The sequence below is a fragment of the Cervus elaphus genome, chromosome 20 (genome assembly GCF_910594005.1).
Source record: "Cervus elaphus chromosome 20, mCerEla1.1, whole genome shotgun sequence".
Taxonomy (NCBI): Eukaryota; Metazoa; Chordata; class Mammalia; order Artiodactyla; family Cervidae; genus Cervus; species Cervus elaphus.
The window spans coordinates 59647818-59674615 of NC_057834.1; the positions used below are offsets into that span (position 1 = coordinate 59647818).

A 26798-nucleotide genomic window follows, 5' to 3' on the forward strand; every position below is an offset into this window, starting at 1 on the left:
ACAAAACTTGACCCATTTTAACTGAAAAAAACTTGTCCAGCTATTTTAAGTGACACTTGGCAAATACCTATACAACCTTGACAATCAAATCAGAAAACAATGATCTTAGAATTACAAAATGGTTGGATGCCTTTTTTGATGAAAGGACCACCTTTCATTTTTGGTTTGTGTATTCTATCTACTCTCTATGTGAAAAAAATCTTCTTTTAACATTGGTTGCCTATATATTACCCATTGTCTGGTAATAGATATGTATCTACCCTTCACTATTTTGAACATATGCATTTCTCCAAAGTACATTATGAAGTGAAATTCCATTTCTTATTTCTTATTTTTCCATCAGCACCCTTTCTTAAAGATAGGTTCCTCAATGTAAAAGGTAGGAGAAGCTTTTTTGGATGGCAAGGGCACCTGATTCTCTGGAGTTGACATGACCAGTAGTCATACAGGGTGGAAGGAATGCTCAAGGGAACCCTGTGGTCCTGGTCTTCCAGGGCTCATGTACTTTGGAAGCTAAGAGAATTAATTGCCTTGAGCAGGTTTGAAAAATTGCTTCTCCTTTTGGGCTATAGGAAAATTCAATAAATGGAATTTGATTACTATGGATGGAAAAGTCAAGCAAACTTCTGCATTACCAATTGCTAGTGGCTTTCAATTCCAAAATGGCAGTATTTTAAATCAATACTTGTTGATTACCAATTATTTACAAAAGCTTGTGTCTTAGTTTCTCATATCTATAATTAAAAATCTTATAATGAGTTTACATTTTGAAAGTAGAATGTACAACTTTAAGACTTTAAGATCAGGTTGAAATGACCAGGTTTTAAGATTTCATGCAAAAACAAAGAAGAAAAAGAAAAAGAAAATTCTCTACCTCTTAAACATGATTTTTCAGCTCATCATCTTTAAAGCAATAATAAAAAAAGAATTGAAAACACATCCCCCAATTATGATTTCAACCAGCACAAGTGAATTTCCAGTCCAACACAAGGAGGTTTTCTCCATTAAGAAAGTTCATTCTGGCTCAGTTGTGGTGCAAATCACCAGCCTCTCCACCTTAAATAGCTCCCCATCGATTGAAAGGCACAGAACAATAGCTGAAATTATAATGGAACTGACCTATGCACACATTCTCATCGTCCAGCTGTGCAGAAGCATTTCTGAAGTAGCCCAGCCTGCATAACTCACAGTGCTGCCCTCTAGTGTTGTGTTTACAGCTCACGCAAATGACTGTATTTAGCAGATCGATATAACTGCATCGATTGGAGTGGCCGAAGCATTCACAATCTTGCAAGGAAGAACAGAAATGTATACAGAGTGTATACAGTTGCAGAGTATCAGCACACCACATGCTCAGATAAAATGAGAAGTGGAGAAAAGACGGCGGAATGGCATTACATGTATGAGATTCCACATGACACATGATGACCACAGGTGGTTGTGACTGGCATGGAAGTGGCATTTGTTTCAAGCAGGAGAGAAAGGTTGGACATTCAGAACATGATCAGAGGGTGTTAATTCTTGGCAGACAATATGAACAGAAGCATTTGCAGGTGTACACCTTTTAAAATTTGGGAAGGCTTGTTTCCATTGATGCAAAAGTCTAATTTTTGCACATTAAAAACTTCGCTATCTTTGCATCACTTCCTTCATTTTCTCTTCATATTTGCAGTCTTAAAAAAGAAGAAGGAAAGACTGTCAGCATCTAAGGCCTGAGTCTGCCATCACTCATGACTCCTTTGTTTAGAGCCTTACTATCATTTATGTCAAGATAGTAACTCAGTCAGAGTTTCATAGAAGAAATCACGGCAAATTTAATACGAGTCTAGACAATTAAACAATTGTTTATTTTTGTTCCTTCCAATTGGTAAGAAGAGAATATGGCTTTTTGTAATCCTTTCATCAGGCCAAATCTGCATGTTTGCTTATGTGTGAGAGAGAATATAAAAAACAGGGAGATTATTGGTATGAAAAGAGTGTGCTTAAGATTTCCTTTTCTTGCAAGTTTCAAGCTAAGTCTACTCCAAAATAAGAGTCAGGCAGCTTCTGTACCCTTAGATTTCTTTGTTTTCCCAAAGTGTTGGAGGTTCCTCTGAGGTTTAGGGGTGATGGTGATAATAAGACAAGGAATTGTGGGGAAGGGTGGAGAGTGACTCAATTGTCTCTCTCTTGTATCTCAACCAAAGCAAGTCATTAATCTAATTCAACCTTTTAAAAAGAAAAAACAAAAAAACAAAGCCTCTCCTTGTGCAGTAGTTATTAAATCAGATAGAAAGAAAGCGTGAGAAGTAACTTGGTGGGGAATCTGTTCTGTCTTCTCAAAATATGGGGGTAGACCTAGCTCACAATTATAAGGAAGGTCAACTATGAAACTGCAAACCTTGTTTGTCTAAAAATATTCCTCTCAATAATGTCTGGCTTTTATTTTATCCCACCAGGAAGCCAAACAGTCACTAGTTGAGCCCATTCATTCATGCAATAAATAATTTATTCAGTTGGTCTATGTGTTAGGTACAAGGTAAAGTGCTGAATTACTCTTTTGCCCTAGAGTAAAATTTTGGTAGCACTGCATTTGATGATCAGAGTAAAAATGAGTGTCATCAAAATGAATAAGGAAGAAGGGTGACTGGCTTTTTTATTTTAAATTAACATCTGCCACTCATCAGAATGGTATGGATTCATTTATATGACAGCCAGTTATTACAGCAGAGAGTTGAGGGCAAGATCCCAACAGAATGAAATTAAATTTGGGTAGAAGCAGAGGAGGACACTGGAAATAGTGAAGACTGGGAGATACCCAGGAATAGGGCTAGCACCTTGGAGACCCCAGATGCTTAAGAGAAAGGCAGGAGGAACGGGAGGTTCCCGAAGGCAAGGCCCTCTGTTTACTGCAGGCCAGCGTGGCCCTGTGTGCTGCTGTACTGGGGATGCAGAGTGGGCGTGGGGATTCGCAGGAACCAGAGAGGAGAGTTCTGGAAGGAGGCCATATGGGAGGTGGGGCAAGATAACCCTGCAAATAGGCTAAGTCATGCCAAATTAATAATAATATCAGCAACAAGAAAAATAATAAAATTACGTATCACCAAATTAAATCCTCTTAGAAGACAAACATTTCACCCCCATACATTATATCTCCCTGAGTTCAACCTAGTTTAGGCTGGCATTTCTGACTCCCTCAGAAACCCAAAGGGCTTCTCCAACTTTCCTTAGCTGAGGGTTTGGAACAGGGAGACTCTTTCTGGCCTGGAGCCACCCCAGAGGAGTAGTTTCAGGGAGGAGACCCACATCTCAAATCTAATTGCTTCCCAAGGACTTCTTCAGAGCTGCCTGGATATCCTCAGGCTCTCCTTCTCTAGAAGATGCCCCTAAGTGGCTTCTGTTCTTCACATAACCCTGCCCTAGGTTAGTCCTCTGTGTACCTAATGTAATTAATCCAGATTTTTTTCAAGAGAATCTTTTTTGTGCATAAATTCATCCTAGGAGCTTTTCAGAACCACACACAGATAGAAAGAAAGTGTGAGAAGTAACTTGGTGGGGAATCTGTTTTATCTTCTCAAAACATGGGGGTAGGCCTAGCTCACAAGAAGTTCTTGTTGTCAAGATGCTTGTTTAAGGTAAGACAAATGTGCTCAGATAACTAGAAAAAAAACAAGAGGATGTGCTAAAACACACACACACACTCAACAACACACACACACACAGATACGCAAAGTGACATAAGGAGAAATTCATTTAACTTGAGGAAAATTAGGAAAAACTAACTTAAAATTGAATCTTCTATGAGGGCAGGTAAGGTTTATTTTTTTAAAAAAGAATGAGGAAATGAGCATTTCCAGTGAGAAGAATAGAGTGTGCAAAGACACGACATGGGGGAAAGGGAGAGAACAGGGCTGGAGAAGTTTCATAACATGGTTCCTTTCCGGGCACTACATGCTGGGCTTCACCTGACAAAACTTTACCCACACACACACAAAAAAACATGTCTGTAGACATTCAAGTTCAATAAAGACCCAATCCTTATTAGAAACTCACTGTTACCTACTATTCTTTGAATGTAATAAACAATATGCATTTATATGACATTAACTATTTGTTTCTGGGTCTCATCTGAAAACCAATTTATCAATTTTAACAGGAGATTTAAATAATATAAATTATACAAATAATTTATATACAAAACCGCACACAGCTAAACACTAAATATTATAAGCCTGTTTCAGAAGATATGTGTATATTTTAAATATCTTTAGAATCTAAGAAACAAGCTAATAGTGACTTTATTCCTTTAAAACTTCTAAGGTTCTTCTGAGACTTTGATAAATCTGTCTTCTCTGGCCATGATATACTTGAGAATACAAAATGAGAAAAAGACATTTGAAAGGGATTTCAAAAACACCAGAGCACTGTATGAATTCAAGACATTTCAAATGTAATTATTAAACTTCTATATTACTTTTCAGTTTTCTGTTAATTTCCCATTCTTTAGGAACTAGTCTTTTCACACAGGCACAGAATCCATGAATGATCATTAATGATACAGTCAGAGCTGCACAATCTTATTAGGATCCAGAAGGGATGATATTAATAGTCCATAATTCGTTGGTCCTCTAATTCACTTACCCACCATTTCATCCTTTCCTTTTTTTTTCTTTTACAAAGTATAGAGTACATGGCCCATCCTTATAATCACTTCCTTTTATATAGTCTCATCTCCCTCATCCCCAAATTCCCACCCTCAATTACAGACTCCTGGGAAAATCTGATTCTGGTTAAATCCAACCCTCTACTTCTCAATGTCTATACCCCAGCAGCTAAATGTGGCTGGGCCTCTTTCCAACTATTTCAGAACAAGTCTCACTTCAACTTCACGACCATGAACTTCAATAGGGCCCCCAGGGCTTTCTGGCAACCCTTTCCGAATCAGGGGGCTTCTGGGACACCACTCTCTTCTTGGTTCACTTCCTTCCCCACCTACCACTGCTTTTACCCCTCTTCTGTATTTTCTTGTATCTTCTCAAATGTCTGAGGGCTCAAACCTTGTACCTATTCGCTCTTTAGGCTAACCCAGAGCTAGGGTTTGTGTGTGTGTGTGTGTGTGTGTGTGTGTGTGTGTTTCATTTTTTTTTTTCTCATTTATTTTTATTAGTTGGAAGCTAATTACTTTACAATATTGTAGTGGGTTTTGTCATACATAGACATGAATCAGCCATGGATTTACATGTATTCCCCATCCCGATCCCCCCTCCCACCTCCCTCTCTACCCATCGAAACATGTATATTATCTATAGTGAAACAGATCACCAGCCCAGGTGGGATGGATGAGACAAGTGCTCGGGCCTGGTGCACTGGGAAGACTCAGAGGGATTGGGTACAGAGCTAGGGTTTTTTACCCAGCCTCATAACTTTATAAAGCATCAATACACTCTGTGTGTGTGTGTGCATGCTTAGTTGCTCAGTCCTGTCTGACTCTTTGTGATGCCATGGACTGTAGCTCTCCAGGCTCCTCTGTTCATGGTATTTTCCAGACAAGAACACTGGAGTGGGTTGTCATTTCCTACTCCAGGGGATCTTTCCAACCCAGGGATCAAACCTGCTTCTCCTGCATTGGCAGGCAGATTCTTCACCACTGTGCCACCTGACTTTTCCAAAATAGTTATTTCCAGCCTAGTCCAACTTCCCAGTTAGCTGGTGAGACTTCATCCAAACTGATATATGCAACTGCCTTCTTAATGTCTCCACTTAACACATTTAACAGATATCTCAATTTTAACATGTTCAAAACTGAGCTTATAGGCTATCTTTCCCAAATCTGCTACTTACATAAGCAGCCAGCCCTATATCTTGATAAATGACAACTCCATCCCACCAACTGCTTTGCTCAAAATTCTTGGAGTTGTTCTTGACACCAATCTTTTTCTCATTCCCTTCCCCGCCCCCCCCCCCCCCAATAACCAACCAATCAGCAGATCCTCTTGACTACTCTTTTAAAAATACATTCTACATCTCACCATCTCATCCTTAGTACTTGGATTACTGCTGTTGTTCTCAAACTGCTTTCCCGGCTTCCATCAGTGTGATGGTCTCCCCCACACAGCAGTCAAAGTATCTCTTTCCAAACTTAAATTAGGTCATGACATCCTTTTGCCCTAATCCTAATGGCTTCCTGCCTCATTCAGAATAAAAGGCAGAATCTCAGTTCATTTATTCCCAGCTGATATGGCCCCTGGCTTCCCAGGGATTCACTACTGACACACTCCTCCTCGCTCACTGTACAAGGCCTCCGTGTTGCTCTGCAAACACGCCAAGCACTTCCCCAGGGCCTTTGCACTTGCTGTTACCTCTGTCTGGCCTACTCTTCCCCCAGACCTCCCTGTGAATTGCTGCCTCACTTTGTTTTTAGGTCTCTGCTCAGAGTAAATTCTGTGACTACTCTATCTGAAAATAACAGTCCCTGGCCCAAACACATTAATCTCCCCCTCCTCCTATTTAAATTTTGGAGTATTTAGAATATCGGAAGGAGAAGGCAATGGCACCCCACTCCAGTACTCTAGCCTGGAAAGTCCCATGGATGGAGGAGCCTGGTGGGCTGCAGTCCATGGGGTCGCTAAGAGTCGGACACGACTGAGCGACTTCACTTTCACTTTTCACTTTCATGCATTGGAGAAGGAAATGGCAGCCCACTCCAGTGTTCTTGCCTGGAGAATCCCAGGGACGGGAGCCTGGTGGGCTGCTGTCTGTGGGGTCGCACAGAGTCGGGCACGACTGAATTGACTTAGCAGCAGCAGAGTATCTGAAAATTATGTTAAAAATTTCTCCCCTATATTTTGAATGTAAATACATGTGTGCAGAGTGTGTCCATTTTGTTCACAGATGTAAACAGAACTCAACACATCGCCGAGCATATACTAAGTACTCAAAATATGTCGAATGAATGAATCAATGAGTCAATGAATCAGTGAGGATCCTGAGGCATCTTCTTTTGGAAAACAGAGGAAGACACAGACGAAAGTTATGCTTAAATTCATTTCAAATGCTGTAAGAGTCTGGCTATATTCCATATATTAAAGAGTTCAGAAAAACAGCACTCACATATCAAGCTGTAACTAAGTTAGTAAATATTTTAGCTGAGAGTTGACTATATGTCTATACAGATCAATTTCAGTAGGAAAAAGGAAATTCTCAAAAAAAATTGCTATGGTTTTACACAGCTTTTCAATCTCCAATCCCACTGCAGACTCTCTTTATTTTTCAGGTGTGTTTTGACCACTGTTATGCAGAGAAGCTAAAACATTCACATAGTGTGGCATAGCGATGCGCTTTGATCGAGAACCCCCTTATACCGGGGGACAACAAGAACGAGGCCCAGGCCTGAAGAGTATGGCGCTGAGCTTCTCAACCTCAGCACTGCTGACATCTGGGGCGAATCACCCTTGGTTTTCCTAAACGTAGGCTATTCTGAAGCATTCCTGACCTCTACCCACGAGAGGCAATAGCAACTCCCAAGCTGTGACAACCAAGAGTCCCCAGGGGGAGCAAAACCCCCCATCTGACATACATGACATCATATAAGGCAGGTACGATGACATGTTACTTAAGGACTGGCTGATGCGTGCATTGTAAGTTGTTTCAGTCATGTCTGACTCTTTGTGACCCTGTGGACTACAGTCCCCCAGGCTCCTCTGTGCATGGGATTCCTCAGGCAAGAATACTGGAGTGGGTTGCCATGCCCTGCCATGCCCATGCCCCAGGGGCTCTTCCTGACCAAAGGACGGAACCTGCATCTCCTGTGACTCCTGCATTGCAGGCGGATTCTTTACCGCTAAGCCACCCAGGAAGCCCTAAGAACTGGCTAGTTAAGAGCCATAAAAGCTAGCAGTGTTCCGGTAGAAGGAGTTCAAAGTTGTCAAAGATAAGGAGAGAACCAAATCTCTTCTAAGGTTTAAAAGACTTTCTGACTGAAATTGGCTGGGGAAGGCCTCAGTAGGTAGAAGTTACAGAAAAAAAGTTTGGAGAGAAAGAATGAAAGAAAAAGAATATTAAGACTAGGAGGAGGATTAAACGTCTTGGTCTCTTCTTTCTTACTATTCCCCATGTTTCCTTCAATTCCAATATTATTTTACCTATGTACTGTAACACAAGATACACCACAGAATATAAGATAATGTACCCTGAATGCGGCATAGGTAGGTTTATTTATTAATTTCGGGGCCAAGTGAGGAAAGCTTATTCAAAGTCAGAGCTGGTGAAAATTAATTTTAGTCACTCAAAAGGAGAGGATTTTGGGAAAAGATTTTAGATAAATAGAAGGTGAAAGAATTATAATTCTTAAAGAGCGTTTTCCCTTCACTACATTAGCAGAGTCACCAAGCCTCCAGGGGCTACCCCCAGGCATGGGAATAAAGTGGCTGCAGCATTTTCCTGGTCCCTGCCTCACCCCCAAACCTGTCTTGCAACCTTATGTAACTTTTGAAGCCCTTCCACATATATTATTGGATAACAGTGTGGATTAGTCTATGATATCTCTAATTCACTAGGTGGCTTCTTCTGGTCTGTGGAGATGTGTTCAGATCTCATGAGTGCTGTGATGCCCAAGAAACTAGAGATTCAATCATGCAGGGTCAAATTTCAGGTCAAGAGGCCTCTGGCATGTGCAATCTTTGACATGACAGAAAAGAGAAGGGTCCTGTAAAGGTTCTAACAGTTCCTTTCTCCTTCACCTCCTTGGTTTCCCGGTAGGTCTGCCTGTCACAGGTAAGGAGCGGCATCACTACCACGGTGTCAATGACTGCAGTGTGCAATGCACACACATGCCCAGATAGGCTTGACAACCTATCAACCTGCGGCTGCTCTGTTCCTGAAGGACTTAGTTCTCCACATTTCAAATCCATCTGGACTCCCCTCAAAAGGGCACCGTCAGTGTTTGCTATGTAAAAGCACATTGTGAGGAAAGTTTCAGACGTGGTTTAAATCCTGTCAGTTTCCCTTTCCCATCTTCTGACCAGCTTCCTCCTTCACTGTATATGCCACAGCAGGACCAGTTCAAGTTGATTAAAATCTGGAAAATGATTTGACTCTTTTCAGTAAGGAATAGGGAAGCTATTATCATTTTCACCAAGTGGGTCAAATCAAATTCATATATTGTTAATATATTTCTTTGTAAGAGATGTTTTATGAAAAACAAAAACAACAACCTCCCCCCAAAAGAAACATGACATGTACCCAACAGGCAAGGATGGAAAACAAGACACCTGTCACATAGGACATTTAAAGGAAAATGGTGAAATAAAAACAGGAGTCTTTATGTTTCCTGAAAAATCTTCAGTCTGTGAAGATGTGATGACAGATGCCAGCTGGAATGGGCCATTCATGAGTCACAGATGAGATTCTGCTCGCTTTCATTTGAAGAAAGTAACGTAACTATTATTTTTGGGTCATAATCAATGCTAAATCCAGTGTAGCTCTTCACTGGTATTTGTTCAAATTCCATTCAAACAATGTTGGGAAGTGGAAATTCCAAGGTATTTCATTTGTCAAATGGGCACCGTACATGAACCTACCATTCTGTTCTCATGAAAAGCATCCTTGAAACTCACTGTGAGTTTCCTTATTTTCAATGCAAATGAGTAACAATGTTAATAGCTCTAACATTCATGTTCGAAACAGGAACCTAAAGTGTTATAATTCTGATTCGCACATTAATCTTTCAGAAAACAAGAAGCATTTTAAATTTGCAGCATTCAAATTTTCATGTGAAGCTTTTTTTCCTCTCATGACAGTTCTCAGTACTATTTGATGCATTGATCATTATCAATCAACATGCCTCACCAATAAGCTGATGGGTACACTTCACAGATATTCCAGATTCATACAGTGCAATGTTTCACAACACATAACACCATGAAATCACTGTATGAATCCAAGAATTCCTACCTCTCTTGTGGTTTGCAACTTGAACAGAAGAAACTGTTGACAAAGCTAATTTGGGAGCAACTGGATAGGTTTAAAAGAATGAACAGCACATTAGAAACAACAGTGAAATGTTCAAATTGTAATTACTTATCATCAACCCACTTGAAAAGTAGCCCTAAATGAAGATACTGTTTGTATTTGTTGCCTCTGGGAGTTTATTTCATCACAGAGAAAGCTTGTATTTGGCTGAAAATGGTTTGACTTTGTCAGTAATAAAGTTTGGAAGCTTTATTTTCAGATGCAAAAAGAATTACCATTTAAATCAATAATCCAGTTATGCAGATTATTTCAATAACATTATGGATATTAGGATCCTCTATTGTCTTTCTCTTAAAATAGTAGTTGTGTTGTTGAATTAATTAGTAACATCATTAACTCAATTCACCATGTCTTTCTCTCTGTGTAACAGTAGCCCATCTGCATATAAACCAGTTAGATTACTTTTGCTGAACTGATTAGACATCACAGAACACAGTTACAATGGTCAACCATTTAGGAGATCCTGGATCTCAGTCTCAGAGTCAATTGGAATCTGTCTTTCAGAAATGTAGTCTTTTCCTAACATTTGTTACTCTTATGATACCGGTTTTTGTTACTCTTAAGATACCGGTTTGTTAATGGCAGGAATTTTTAAGTTTGCCTGCTTTTCTTTTTCAGTTATTCATGAAGAGTCGCTTGTGAAAGTAGCAAAAACAGGATAGAGCTCGATGCTTTCTGCAGATGTTGACCAGATAAATTACATCTCCACAGAACTGACCTCTGACAGAAAGTACACCTTTGGCTAAAATTTCAAGTTCAAGCACTGTATTCAACTGTGCACCTCTCAAATAAATTCATTTGAACTCATTATCTACATTCTAAAAAACTGCAACTAGTATTAACTAAAGATTATTTCTGAAAGCTTTTAGTCTTGTGACACTCAGAAAATATAGCAAAAGTAATAAAAAGGTCTCTTTCAGGTTTTGAACAATGCATATCTTGTTCAGCACAAAACTCAAGTTTTGAACAATGCATAATCTTGTTCAGCAGAAAACTCACTGTGAAGTGTTAAGTCTTAGATCCTGTCTTGTATAATTTGTTGAGCTATGAAATTCAATGGGAAATACTGAGTGACATTTCACTTAAGATGCTCTCATTGAAGTTGCCAAGGAACAATGCCACTAAACCTCGCCACAGTCTTCGTAGAATTATACTAATGGGGTGAGCTTGATCTGTATTTCTTCTTCCACATACGTATGTAGAAACTTGAAAAAAAATCATTTGGAGCAGATGATTAAGATAATTCTATTTGCTAGTAATATATGTATCTAGGACAGTCTTGATTTCATCACTCTGATCAAGGACTGAAAAAGCAGCCCTTCCAATTTGACTCCTCAACAAATTGCTAATATATTTTGTTTTGCTTAGCAGCTATTTCCTGGTTCCTCCTTTTGCTCATTTCCTCTTCCATCTGTATTCATTAGAGCTTAAAAGGAACATCCTGTATATAACGAAGGAAGGTAGAAGCCAAAGATGTGCCTTTTTTTGTGTGTGTGAGAAGAAAGGACGCAAAAGAAGACAACTTTCTATTAATATGAACTATTTATACATGTCTATATATATCTATAGGCTAGATGTTAATGTAATTTTAACATTACACTGCATCTTATGCATTTGATTGGCTAGTTTTTAAAGGTTCTATTTCTTCCTGTATAATCACACTGCTGGCTTCAGTTTCCTTTATTTATTTATTTATGATGTTAGAAGTCAGAAAATAATTACTGCTCTAAGGACAGAAAGAAAACAGGTTGCTCTTAATCCTGACAGAAATTACTAATTGATACAGGATTAAAAGAGGAAAAGCCTCGCCAGAGAAAATATACTGTGATGTAGAAGGGAAGGGGCGGAGCAGAGGGGGAGAGAAAGAGATCCAAATTCCTGTCAATCAATATGGAACCATAGTTTAACAAAAACAACAAAACAGGTCTCTTAGGGGTTGTAGAACTGCCTTTACCTATTTTTCCTGACCCTCAATACAACTAAACTACCAGTTAGTTTACTTAAGCAAAGCAAAAGGGAGACAGTGGAAGGACACCTGTGCCACTCAAAAGTTTTTAAGATGTATTATTTACACTCCCCACTGTGATGGCAACCAAATACTAGACTTCTCTTGGGACTGGCTGACATTCAATGTAAACTTGATAGAGGTCTTATAGCTTCTGTGGCATCTAATCTTTTCTACACTTTTTGCTATAATATTTCTGGGACACTCCATATTAGAAAAAAATATTTGAATTATGATTCTTTCAAAGGCATGGCATTGGTGATAATGCTCTTATTTAGTGCTTAAAAAAAAAAAAAAAAAGAATATGGGATTTTCCCCCTAAACATGTGGGATTTTATATCAGTAGGAATTTGACATGCTCCTACCTTGTTTTGGGTTAGAAACCTCAAGGGAAGAAATATTCGGCCATTTCCTATTAAACTTTGGAGGAGCTGCACGCATCAGGAAAAATCAGGGTTTGTTATATTCAGCTACAATGCCCTTTGGTTTAAACAGAAAACTAAATGGACAAAGACACAAACCACACATCTGCTTTTTAACTTGGCTGTGATGCACTTAACACAACATGACTCCCACACCAGACAAAAGCAAGCAATTGATGATTCCCAAAACATTGAATGGACATTAAATATATAGCCCGTTCCCTAACAAAGCTCTATACGTTAACTTTTGTAATAAAGTAGAGTGTTCTTACAAATAACTAAATAGGGACTTCAGCAATCCAAATCATTATATAAAGCTGCTGCCTGAAACTGGAAGATAACGGGAAAGAAATAATTTCTCACTTGAGAATTCCATTCTCTGCAATTTATATTTACAGATATCAGCTGGTTACATTAGTCTTCAGGAGAGATTCTTCAGGGTATGTTTTAAGTGTGAGCCATTATCTCTGCAAAGAAGTGGATTTATTTCCTATTTGTTTTTATGCAATTTCTCAGAGAAAGAAAGAGAAGGATTACTGGTGATTCTGGCTTAAGGAGAATAGACCAAGGTATTCTGATCATATCTCAGGTTTGTATGTATGGGTGTGTATGTTTTCATGATGTTTTTAACTGAAAATATATTTCTAAAGTTTTTGGTTCCAGTCCAGAAATAATTATAAACACTGTTAACTTTAGAATTAATGTTATATTTTTCAAATATTTGCCCATGTTTAAAAGAAATGACTCTGGAAAAGCAGGAAAATAGCCAGATTTAGGATTGAGTGCTTTAAAACTATTATTGCTAAGGTACATAGAGTATAACTATTAAAGCAGCCATTTCATGACTCTATAATCAGCCATTCACTGAGATCAGTTCAAAACTACATTTCTAGTGTGGTCCTTTGAGACCATCCAAGACCACAAGGAGAGTTCTTGCCTCGAAACTCCTATAGAATGTGACCTCCTATGTTCCTTATTTTTCATGGATATGTGGATAGGCAGAAGTTTTAATATTGCTACTTTAAATTTTATGTCTATTTCTTGTCTCTATAATTAAATTGAATCTCTTTGAGGAAGGGCAAAGCCTTCCAGAAGGCCTCAGTAAATATTTAATAACTGAGTAATTGATATCAAGTGGCTAGGCTACTGTAAACAGGTATTATCAGACTGTTTCCTCCATAATTAGATTATAGTGAATAACATTCTTGCAAGACATGGAACTTTCACTATAACTTTGGCTTTTTATATTAGGAAAGCTGATCTACTCTTGCTCTGTGTGTATGTTATATACATGTAAAAGCAAAGGGCTAGATATTGCTGTATCTTCAAAATTTATGAATTCTGAAATTATGAAAAAGGAATGAATTCTGAAATTATGAAAAAAGAATGCAATAACTTTCCACATCTGTAGGTGTTACTAAATAAATAGATATTTGGTAATATGTAGGCAAGATATGCAAGTTATTGACTGAATATTACTTTCCATGTGAGTACTTTGGTGATGGGGAGAAACGGAATTAACAGAACAAGCCTACTTGAACTGTGATAGTCATTTTGAAAAACAAGTGATTTTTAGAAATTGTTTATTTAGAAAAAATTTCAAATCACTGTTATAGTTTTATATAGAAAATATATTTATGTATATTATTAGCATCAAATTAGGAACCATTTAGTTCTCTGAAATGGTTTTCTCCATCTTTTTCTGTAGGAGAGGTAAATATAGGTCATATGTGGGGGTGATGCTTGCTAATCTAAAGTTAAGTAGTCAGTGGCTTGGTTTACTTGATGAAGTGAAAGTAATACTATAATTAATCATTTTGCTAATAAGCTCTGCCAAGAAATTTTTAGTGAAGACGAAATTTATACTAAACCAATTTAGAAGTGAGTTTTGAAAATTAACTTTATAAATTAAGCTCTATTCCATATTCTAATATAATAAATATTTGTTTATGCCTATATTTTATATTGGGCTTCCCTGGTGGCTCAGAGGTTAAAGCATCTGCCTGCAATGCAGGAGACCTGGGTTCAATCCCTGGGTTGGGAAGATCCCCTGGAGAAGGAAATGGCAACCCACTCCAGTATTCTTGCCTGGAGAATCCCATGGACGGAAGAGCTTGGTGGGCTACAGTCCACGGGGTTGCAAAGAGTTGGACCTGATTGAGCAACTTCAGTTTCACTTTCACTTTTCATATTTTTTTTTCCATTTACTTTTATTAGTTGGAGGCTAATTACTTTACAATACTGTAGTATATTTATACTCTTTTATGATTTTCCTCTGGTATACTGAGGTCCATATTGAGGATCTTCCTACATATATAAAAAACTAATGTAGGTGATTCTACTTTAGAATTGTTAACTGCTTGACCTGTATGAAATTATGAAGAGAGACACCTCAGTTACAATCTGATCCCTACCTAGAAGGTAATTTTCTTCTGTATTTTGTACTTATGGTAGTTTCTTGGGGGAGAGGAGAGTGTAGCTTTTCTATTTTCTTGGAAATACAGACTTTTTTTTCCAAATGGTTTTCACTGGGTGGGATGCCTAACCTTCCTGAAAAATTAAAACTCACAACCACCAGCATTCACTTAGAAATCCTAATCTAATCTATATATATCTCTAGTGGAACAAAATTTTATGTGTGATATCTTTTCCTTGGGAGGAAAAATGTCTTGAAAAGAAATATTGAAATGTGTGGACCCTTAACTCCTATAGCATGTTACTGTCTGTACTTATATGTTTTAATATTTGGTCATCATAGAATTTTTAAATTTAATATCTCATCTTAAAATTTTGAATTTTTATTTTGTCTTATAACTGCAAAGCCAAGTGAGAAAACTTTAAATCAGCTAGTTACTATTTGGCTACTCTTGTTACTCAAAGATCCTGGCACATATAAATATTCAATCAATATTACTAACATGTTTAATTCCAAGAAGTAAATTAGGCACATTGGAGGGTACGTTATTTGTATAATTAAGACAAATTCTATGTTATCATATTCAATTCTAATAAAAGTCCTTGCATAACATGAAGCCTCTGAGAATTTTTAGCCAGTGGCCACTGATTTCAAATAGCTAAGAGACTGCAAACAGAAGAAAAATTATAATACATCAAAAGCATTGGTTACCTCCAGGTGAACTATTGCAGAATTTTGAAATTTCATTCTTTCATGAATTTACTAAGTAGTATCTTTGTGTCCATATGAAGGTCTCAAAGTGTTAGTATGTTGCAAGGCAAAAATTACTAGGAATCAGAAGTTAAAGGATCTGGTCCCAGTTCTGTTAAGTAGTTGTCAGGCAGTTAATTCTCTGGACTTCAATTTCCTTATCTGTAAGGTAAAGGTGCTGGACTAAACGATGTCTATGTTTTCTCTCAGCCATTAAGTTCTATCGCTCCAGTGGCTCTTTTATGACCTAGCAGTGTCACGCTGAAATTCATGGAAGGATAAAGCCCGTTGGAATGAAGTACATGTTCTTTGTAGAATCTAGGGGATTTAGGGGATTAAGAATCCCTTGTGTGGAAGGAAAAATTATTGCTACACATTGTAACTGTGGACCTGTGACTGTCATAGTGAAACCCACTCTGGAGTTGAGAAATTATTACTGAGGTAAGGGGAAGGATCATCATATGTGTCCAATGGGATTGTAGATGGCCAATCCTTCAAAAATAGCCTCTTATGGAAATCCCTAGTTCTCAAGGATCCTGATCCCACAAAGCTGGAAAAATGGACTAAACATGTCTTGATGATCTCAAAAGACTTTAGCTTGGTGAATATGGAGACCAAAGATTTCATACTCCAAAACTATCCCCTTTACAAAGAAAAAGAATATCTGAAATGCCCATCATATACTATAACTCTATCGCCATTGCTAAATTTTCAAATTACATCTTTGGGAAGCCTAGGCAATATCTATTGAGGGTAAATTTATTTAAGATATGTCGCATGTAAGTAGAACTTGGACTGGATTTAAATCCGAGTTTTATCACTTGGACAAGTTTCTTAACTTCTCTGTGTCTAAGCTTTCTTATATGTAAAATAGAATAATGACACTACCTGCTGGTTGTTGTCAAGGCTGAATGAGTTAATATTTGCTTGTAATTGTAGTGAGCATTGAAGAAATGTTGGCTTTTTTTTTTTTTTTTTTAATTGAAGTATAGTTGAAGCACAGGGCTTCCCAGGTGGCACAGTGGTAAAGAACCTGCTGGCCAATGCAAGAGACACCAGAGATGCAGGTTCAATCCCTGGGTCGGGAAGATCCCCTGGAGTAGGAAATGGCAACCAGCTTCCAAATTCTTGCCTGGAAAAGTTCATGGACAGAGGAGCATGGAGGTCCATGGGGTCACCAAGAGTCGTATGCAACTGAGCACACACATAGTTGATTTTCAATGTTGTGTTAGCTCTTATTATTCTATTTAAGGTTGCTGTTGTAATAAAAAATTATTGTAGCATAAACAGTTCTTACTAAACTGAAGTAGGGGTTATAATGTGCTTCCCCTATTTCTTATAACCTTAACAGTTCCCAAAGCAAGTGATTCAGATATATAAAAAAGTTGATTTAAGAAACAACTTACTTTAGAGAATAATCTGGTTCTAGGGCCTACATTGATTAATACTATTGTCCAGAAAGCAACAGATTATTTTGGAATACTGTGGGAAAGGTTTTATTGTTAACACAAAGATAAGATGTAAATTTCCGGGTTTCTTTAAATTTAGGAGCACATCAGTTTAGCCTATTAATCAACTATATATCTTGCATGAATTTCCTTTTTTTTTTCTCATTAAGGAGACTCAGAAAACTCTTTTATGACAATTTGGTTTGTGGCACTTTAATGAGTCAGAAAAACTGAGATTCTGGTTATAAAAATGGGACTTTGGAAGAAAATTTTTCTTCTTTGTGCCCCAAGGAAATCTCGGCACTGTAAGTTGGAGAGAACTAGGTTAGAATTACTAAACTTGGCCATCTATTGCTGACACCACAGTGAATCAAGCTGAAAGGCAAGCTTGAACCAGAAGGTTAAAAACACTTCATTTACATCAGAAAGCTACCGCCTTCCATCTTACATGTACCCACTTAGCATGAATCACAGGCAGCTTCCAACTCATTTTGTGGAAACCTTTTAAAACCTGAGTAAATTGTGACTATGCTTTTCCATGTACTTTTCCCCTTAGAATAGTCTCCTGTGTAGTATTTAATACATTAGTCATTTAATTAAATGAGAAGGTGAATGAATTCTAGAGTCCTAGATTGGAAACTGAATGTTGAGCTAGAATTCTGCCTTGGCTACTATCCAGATGACTTTGACAATTCAATTAAGCCTTAGTTGCCTTGCCTATAAAATGATGATGTTGTATGAGTACTCTTCAATTTTCCTAAAAACACTAATTTTTACATAATATTTGGTTCTAAAATACGGTGGGAAGCAGGGTGCCACGATGGATATGAAAAGCCACTGCTTGAGAGGATGTTAGTGAGCCTTCATTAAACATTTTTCTTCCAGGAGTGTATGAGGAAAACACCAGGTGGAGACAGAGTCACGGGGTCCCTTTGGATTTATACAGTTACTGCTCTTATTCCTCAGTGAGTTTTAGAAACATTATTGATGTCTATAAAGGAATCCATAGAAAACCTAAAGCTCTTCATAAAGAACCCCTAGGGCCTTGGAGTAATTTCACCATCTTTACAGTAAGCTGCCTACTCTCAGAAACACAGCGTCATTAACCTGCTGGGGAAGACAAAAGGTTAATGCGATAGTGGTAAGTCTGTCCTCGCGATGACACCCAGAATTGTGTCTGCTTGTTTTAAGCAGCTGTGTCAATAAAAACAATTTGGATTTTTTACTGTCATAAGACTATGTACAAGCATGTTTCATAACATGCGTAGCTAAACTTCATGAACTATCCCATGTTCTATGAATAACATTTCACATTTCCCCTCTTCCTCAGCTTTTTGAGGATGTTTATCATTGATGGTGGTAGAGGAAGCTCATTTTAACGTAGTTTCTATTGATCACACAGGAAGGTATCAGAAAATGAACTTCTGTTTTTCTTCAGAACACTAAAATTTCCCACACAGAAATGGGTCAATGTATTAGATTGGAAAGAGTCTGAGGTAGGAGTCAATAAATATAGAAACTTTCTTTCTAACCTCTTCCATTTGGTATAATGTTACCAGCACAGCCTTTGGAGTCAGACAGGCCTTCCTGGCCATATTATATTTGACAAGTTACTTGGACACTTTGAGCCCAAGAGTCTCCAAAATGGAATTCTGTACACATGTGGGGACATCTCCCAGGAAGTGGAACAGTTAGCTCCCTACTGATATTCCAAGAAGACTTTGGTGATACCCTACTTTTAGTTCACAGTTACATGTTTGAGAAAGTTAGTTATAGGCCCTTTCAGAGATCCTGGCAAATCTTTGCTTAAGCTAGGAATTTTCAGATGCCCCCACAAAGAGATAAGAGCAAAGGTACAGATATCAGCTCACACTTAAAAAGTGGCTTGGCATTCTAAAGACATCTGGGAAAAGGCTAATATATGAAAAAAGTCAAATCTGATCAAGGTGGACAACTGTTGTTTGCTAAAGATGACTAAAACCTCTCAGATTTTTTTTAAGGTAGGGGCTACGCCCTCACCCCCTGCATCATTGGAATATTTAATTTATTCAAGAATAAAGCAGCAGCTATGTCCTAATGTTCATTCAATTTTAGGATAACCACAAAGGTTTCATGAATGCGAAATGCTAGTTACACAAATATGAAATGGATCTGTGATGAGAATACTGGATACATGATATAATAAAGTCCCAAAGGTATTTCACCTGGGACCTTAGCTTTCCTTCTAGAACATCAGCAAACAGATCAAAATTAATGTAGCACACCATACAATCTGCCATATAGCCTCTCTAGTCAGATAATTTTTTTCTTCATTATATAAAACCTAATTAGCTAAAGGGCAATTCAAATGAAACTTTTATTTGGGGGATTTAGAAGTATTAAAGAAAAGGGAAAAAAACAAACAAACACTGCAGCTCTCTGGATAGCATGAACAAGATTACTAATAACCCTTGAGGGGGGAAATGATTAACCTTGTTATTTTCCTCACAGTCCAGGTTTCTACAGTAAATGGGTACGGAACAAAAAATATTTGGATGCTGTATGGAAAACAACTTTTATAAGGTCTCCAACTGGCATCAAATATTTTCAAGTATGAAAACATCTCTGAGCTTTCTCAACAGGCTGATGGATCCCTGCAGGTACCACTTCCCATTTTTAATGGTCCTACCAATTAAATCAAATTAGAGATGAATTTTTAACTCTGTGATGAAGGCAATGCTCACTGTAAGAGAAAGCAGGAAAGTGGAATATTTATCCTAAGTAAATTGTTATTTCAAATTGAATAGCTGAAGAGGAGGAGACAGCCAAATGCTTCCATCAATATTTTACACTTTATAAAACATGATGTCAATCATTTGAAGGTAATTTAAGGAAACAATGTACACTTGGGTTCATAAAATGTCAACATACATCTTTTCTTTTGTTGCTAGTCTAAGAAATGGTTTTGTTTATTAAAAAATTTTCAAGTTTTTTAAGTTGTGTTTCCTGACATGAGTTTTCAGTGGATGATCTACCTTTATTTAACCTCTGACATTTTTATCGTTAACTTCCATCACTTGCATTTTAGGTGATAATCCCTCACACAAAGCTACTTTGCACATTAGGCCAACTCTTGTTATTCTAATTACCATTTTTTATAATATACTGTTTAGAATAATTTGTGAAATCACTTGCTTTTCAGGACTAAAGATCAGATAATACATGTTATAGTGATTAGTTTATCACTTGAACAAAAACACCCACACCAAATCAAATATTAATTTGGATCATCAGCATCAACAAATATTCACTTGGATAAAATTGTGAATGTTTACTTATAAGTGCATGATACATTTTACATTGAAAAAATGAAACTTGAATGAATTTCTACTGCATCAAGTAAAGAAAAAACAGAGCTCATAGGCTCAAATGGCTACAGATTTATTTTGGGACTCATTAATTGCTGACAATATCACCAATAATTTTTCAGCCACAGCCAAAGCACATCAAAATGACTGAGTTTTAAATCAAGTACCTTTGGGATGATTGGGAAATCTATTTCCTAATAGACAACAGCAGGTACAAATGACCTTAATGGGAAATCTGTTTCAAAATCACTTTTAGCAGATGATCGGAAAGGATGACCACTCTGTCCATGCATTTGAACCTTAATATAGGTGTTGACAGTTTGAAATCTATACTGAAACTTATCAGGCCTCCAAAATCTTTAATCACTGTGTATACAGCAAATGTATGTGAACTTATGGTTACATACATCAATAATTTATGTCACAATATACATCATTCATTGGTCCTGATGATGGGAATGTTATGATTGTTATATCTATTATCATGGCATCTTTCTATATACTTGGTGGAATTATGTTCATTCATTTCTTCCTTGGGATAAAGGGAAAAGCCCTGGTAAATGCCCAAACTTAGTTGAAAATCCAAGCGGATCTCTCTTTTCCGGCTTCTACCTTGAAAACCCCATTTCTATGCCATCTTGAACAGGCAGGGAGTCTTCTATGCATGAATTCTTGCCCATTGGAGAGTAAAGGAATCCACCATTGCACGCAGAGAACACCTTATAAGTCCTTATAAGGAATGTGTAAATGCCACTGAAGCAGGCTAGAAGATAAAATCATGTTTGATGGTTTTATGGCAAATCTCTTCACCTTAAAGCCAGGCAATAAGCAAGCTAGCCATATGTGATGCTGGGTGACCCCTGGAAGTGCTTATACCATTTGCCTGAGAAATCTGAGGAAACACCCATTGCTCTCCCAGCAGAACAGCCAGAGGCATCATGAAAACAGAGAATAAGCTATCACTTTGCTTGTTAGAGGGTTTTGGTTAGATATTAAGGAGTTAAATTTTCCTAGTTTCCTGAATAAAGGTTAATACATTTTCCAAAGGCACAACAAAGCATCCTTTCAGGTCACCACTGATTTTAAAATAAAACAAAGCAAAACAAAACTGGAATTTCCTGATTCAGTGTGTAAAAGGTCAACATCTGCTGATGCTCAAAGATGGGGCATGTGGTGGAGGCGGCCGAATGAGATGTCAAGTGAGCAAAACATTCAGAAATTCCATGCAACACACGACTGACACTTGGAACAGAAACACACCCCAACGCCAAAGAACTACTTTCCGTTCATCCATTTCTGAAACCTTTGACAGGTCAGATCACCATAGCAGCCTCAATTATCTGTCTCAGCTTGCTTCCGTTTGGTTCCCTTTTGCTCCAAAATGCATGTGCAAATACAATTGTCAAGGCCTGAAAGGAGCGTATAGGCAAATGCCAAGGGAGATACAACAGCAGAAAAATTAGACTATTAGAAGTGGAGTTTTCACTTGCAAGTTCGTAGCACTGATGTCATTTCAACAAGATCACAAAGAGGAAGCTACAGCATTAGACTGGTATCTAAATGAATGTGAACACTAGTTGTATTTCCATTTACAAAGTGGCTGATGTTCATTGCATTTAACATGTCTAGTGATTAATAAATCTGTGTGTAGTCCTATTCACAAGCTTAAGTAAACTGGGTTGATTTAAAAAATGGAAGACCTGACTGCATTTATAAGAGGCAGGAAGTTATTTTATACAAATTATGAGGATATTGTTTTTTAAATGGCCCTGTTGTGGCCCAGCATTTATGACAAAGACTAGGTTAAACTCTAGTGAAAATGTTTCTTTTCACTTATAGTGCATAATCTTGGCTCCCTCAGTACTTTATTTCAAATCACTTATTCAGTAGCTATTCAAAGGTTTTAACCATCAGAGAGAAAGGGAACAATATTTAAAAATATGTGAGATTTGGCTCTGAAAAGTTATGGGGCACTTCCTTAGTGACTATTTTAAGCTTGGTGTTGGGGTGTCAGTGTTTTAAATGTAAAGCGGGAGCTACAGCCTGGTTCTCCCATGGTATCTGATAGAATGTCTTTGTAAAGGAACTACAGAAATGTTCAACAGAATGTTGAAGAGAGACTTCTCTTTTCAATTGCTGATATCTCTACTAATACATTTCTTGCAGGAATTTTTAGTAGCCCCATTCCTAAATTTTGCATGTATTTTTTTATATCCCTTTTCTACCAAACTTGAACCTAAGTAGTCAGGAAAATATGGATCACTGTATTTTAGGAGGGCGCAATGGGCATATTGATTATTTTCTTTTCTTCATTTCTCCAGAAAGACTAATGATCACAAACCAACCTCTTTCAGGCCTTCACAAAGGCTAAAGTTTAATGCATTAATAAAATTCCTTCTCCCTAGTTTCATAGTGATTTCTTTGGGCTAACGAATATACCTAAAGAATTCACTGGCATTCATTCACTGCTTTCCCAAATTATGGGAGAAATCCATATATGGTCCTTGGGAGACAGTTCAATTTGTTTGCTGGTTACTAAGTATGGGTAAATAGGACTGTTCATATTTTTGCTAAATGAGTTACAGTTATGTAAGTAATTGCACCTCTGTAAAGGGAGCCTTCATCAAAAATAGTCAGAAAAGCTGTAGCACTGCCATAACCATGGAGGAATTCTACATAGATAACTATTTTATCTGTCCTCTCACCATATCTGTGCAGAGAACAAACACAACAATTCAATTCACAAAGGAAATACTCTCTTACATCAGAAATGGACACTGGGAAAATAGATCTGAGGAGCTGAACAACAAAGCCAAGCTAGCCTAGACTTGGTTTGTGATTTTTTTTTTTTAATTTTGTTTTTACTTACTACCAATACTGGAAATACTGGGGATACCTGGAGAGAAAGAAAACAATAAAGAAAAGCTGTTAGATATTTATTAGTAAAGGATATCTTAAACATCATATAAAAATCTAAGAAATTTAAACACTTGATAACATTCATATCATCAGAAAATTAACACACAAAAAACCCAAACATATATCCAACCACTGAAACCATTTTGCTTATTCTAGAACTCCTTTAACTCAACAGAGTCGGGAAATCAGCATTCAACTTTAACAGCTGGTTTAAGACAGCTTCATGATATCAAACATTTTGTGTTTACCTATAAGGTTAATGAATATTTGTATGTGGTTCAAAACAGACACTAAGTTAGGCTTGTGTTCTGGGCACCAAGCACCAAGTATACAATATATATGCCTGTGCAAATATATCTACATAATATGCCATCTATCTCTTTAAACGTGTTGAGATGCATGTGTTAGCAGTTGAAAGTCACTTGTTGTTTTATTTGACTAACTACATATAACCATCATTTCCAATCCTCTTTTACTTGTCAGATATGTGGATTAAACCCTCTAACAGAAAGTAAATTGAGCAGAATGCAGAATAATTCAAGAATACATGAGGTTGTGTTCACATCGACCATGGGCTTCACCAATTTTTCAGCTTCTGCTTTCATTGCCAAGCTCTGCTAAGGTGGCGCAACCATTTCAGAATGTGACTGAAGCTGTTATAAATGTGGACATGAATTTAGTTGTATCCAGATGAAAACTCCCAGCCAAGATCACGGGCACCAGAGCCAGGCTGTCTCCGATTGAGACTTTGCTCTTACCCTCATTGACTGTGACTTTGGGACAAGTTGCTTATGATCTCTGTGGCTGTTTTCCACCTCTTAGTGTTGTTGCAAAGATTACATATATATAATATATGTATTATATATAATTGAAATGCTAAAAGCATTGAGCAGGTAGTATGTGCAATAATCAACAATTTTTGCTATGATTACTATTATTGATTTAGTTGGTTCATCAAACAAGCAACACCATGATAGACACTATAAATAACAGTCAAGGATTTATATCTTTTCCACCAAATCCAGGTAGTGGTGTGGGTGAGAGCATGAGTTGGGAATAAGATAGAATTTAGTGAGAGTCATGCTTTGCAACTAACTAGCTGGGTGATTTCATGTAAGTTCCCAGCCTCTCTATGCCTGTTTCCTCATCTGAAAGGGCTAATAATATCTACTGCACAAGGCTGCTGTGAGAATCGAAATGAGATAATCCATAAAAATGTCTGACACATGGTACACAGTCAATAAATGATAACTGTTAATGAGCTGTTCAGACTTGTTCTCCACATCACTAAAGTGTACTAACAGGTGGTAAATGTAGGAATCATTAACTTTCTATTTTAGTATTTAATCTTTGAACAACTGCCCTCTGCTTATCTTAACTAATCACTGTATCTTACTCAGAGATTTATAGCTTTGTATTATTTAAAACTGAGAGCTATTTCCCTATTTCTTAGTAGGGAGGGGAGAAGGAGAAATTAAAGCTTACCATGTTTAAAAAAAACCTGAAAGGAATGAAATCCTATTTTCAGTTATTAGATACATTCAATGTATCTTGATTTTAAATGCACAGAGCTTATGATGTTTCAGTTTAATTACTGATCACTGATCAACCAAAACTGGAAACTTAAACTTTCATTTTCATGTTTTACTTTGTCTGAACTGAATTTCAAGCTGCATGCAATTTCTGCAAAGGACTGCTGGATTCCTGACCCAACATTTCAGTACACTATCTTTGCCGCATTTTGACAGTGACTTGGTACTGAATCTTTCTTTTTTTTCTTTCTTTGCAAATCCCCTGTTGAGTGAGATATGATGGCAGCATCATAATTTTAGTAGCAATTGCAGAAGCTCCAAATTTCCCCATGATTGAAAATCCGGCTCCATTGCAAGGAACTGCTTTGCCTCTGTAATCCGTCAAAGAGAATGGAAGTTAGGATGGCAGGAAGAGACTTTTCAAGTGTTTTCAAACTTGCATGGAGGTGGAGGGCCATGCATAATGCAAGGCAAAGTTCTCAGGATGTTTGGCCAGACACAATAGAGAGCAAACTTGTAAGACTGTTTGATGCAGTACTTGCTGCAGCTGAATATTTTAGAAAGATGCAGAAATGTTTCTATTCCTTTGGGGATGCCAGTGCTGGGGAGAAATGCTCATTGCAGCTACACAAACCTCTCCAAGCAAGACCATTATGAGATCCTATTTCCCTCATGAAGATGTTTTCTATTACCTAACATTTGGATGCTTAAAATTCGGGCTCTTTATCATTTTGTGGTTTAAAAAGTTTTGAGGTGCTGCCAGGTGAGTCACTTTCTATTCCACTGCTGTAAAATGGGAACTGCTTACAGAAGATTTTTAAATTGCTCACTGGAATAAGATTTTTGAAGTTGAAAATACCTGAACACCAAGGGATGTCCATTAGTATATTGTCAAGTGTTATTTTTTCCCCAGTGTTTCTTATTGTAATGTTCAAATGCCTTGCTTTTGGTTCTCTACAGACAACTAAAGAATTTAATAAACCAGTTATATGCATTGAAAAGGCTATGAGTAAGTCATGAGAAATCTTTCAGGTGCTTAAGAAACTAAGACAGGAAGGCTACAATTCATTTCATGAAAGGTGGGTTTCTTTGGCATCTGTAAGTGCTGAATCAATGAATGCAATTTAATCACAGCAGTGATGGTTGCCCATAAACCACAGGAATGACAGTCAGATTATGCTCAGGAAAATTGTCTAGACATGTCTTGGTAGCTTTTTAGTGTTCCTTGTGAAGTGACAACTATTGTGTAAAGAGTATTTTTACCTTTAAAACTGAGCTCAGAAGTTATTACTTCCCTTCCTTCTTCATCTCCCTGATGTGAATTAGCCAGCGTTCTTTGTGATGCGTACCTCCTTGTGCAGGTCTCCGTGAGCAACTTATCAACTTCTCTGTATGACTGTTTGTGTGTTAGCCTGAGACCTCTGAGAGGATGAGTGTCAGGTCTGTATCTCTACTGCCTGTCCAGGATGATGCCTAGTACAGAAAAGTTGCTCAGTGCATATGTGAGCAAAAATTTATCACGTGTTTCCAAGGTTTCTATCAGAGTGAAAATACCACTTTTGGTCATAAGATGATCTTTTCCCCTATAAAATGTTCCACTGAGACATTTCTCAGAGTCCAGTATTCATAAATACTTTTGTTGTCTTTGGAAATTTCCTCCATTCTGAGAGCAAGAGCTACACAATGTACAAGATATGCCCCTCACCACTTTGTCTTCCGGGAAACTTGGATGTCAGCTTCATGCTCAATGGGGTAAATTCATCTAATGTTTGGCTTATTTTCTTTCTATTATTTTTTTTCTCACACCTTCTTTTTATATTCCTGTTTGTAGATGCTTATTTTTGTCTTTTTTCCTAAGCCAATCAGGGGAAAATGCAGATTTTGTGGGCCCAAAGCAAATACAAACCTGGGAGCTCTCTTTGAGAATATTAATTTCAAAGTATAAAATCAT

General features: G+C 37.4%; 1 protein-coding gene across 4 annotated transcripts in view; it reads right to left on the reverse strand.

Annotated features, from left to right (window-relative positions):
• NTNG1 (netrin G1) overlaps positions 1 to 26798 on the reverse strand; it is a 364236-nt gene that overhangs the window by 53851 nt on the left and 283587 nt on the right. For 2 of the 4 annotated variants that reach the window (XM_043876961.1, XM_043876963.1), the window contains exon 5: positions 23266 to 23292. In XM_043876961.1, coding sequence (XP_043732896.1) covers positions 23266 to 23292 — 27 coding nt within the window. Of the gene's footprint in view, positions 1 to 1119; positions 1288 to 9930; positions 9991 to 12378; positions 12445 to 23265; positions 23293 to 26798 lie in introns of all 4 variants that reach the window. The other 2 variants (XM_043876960.1, XM_043876962.1) reach the window with 2 other exon arrangements.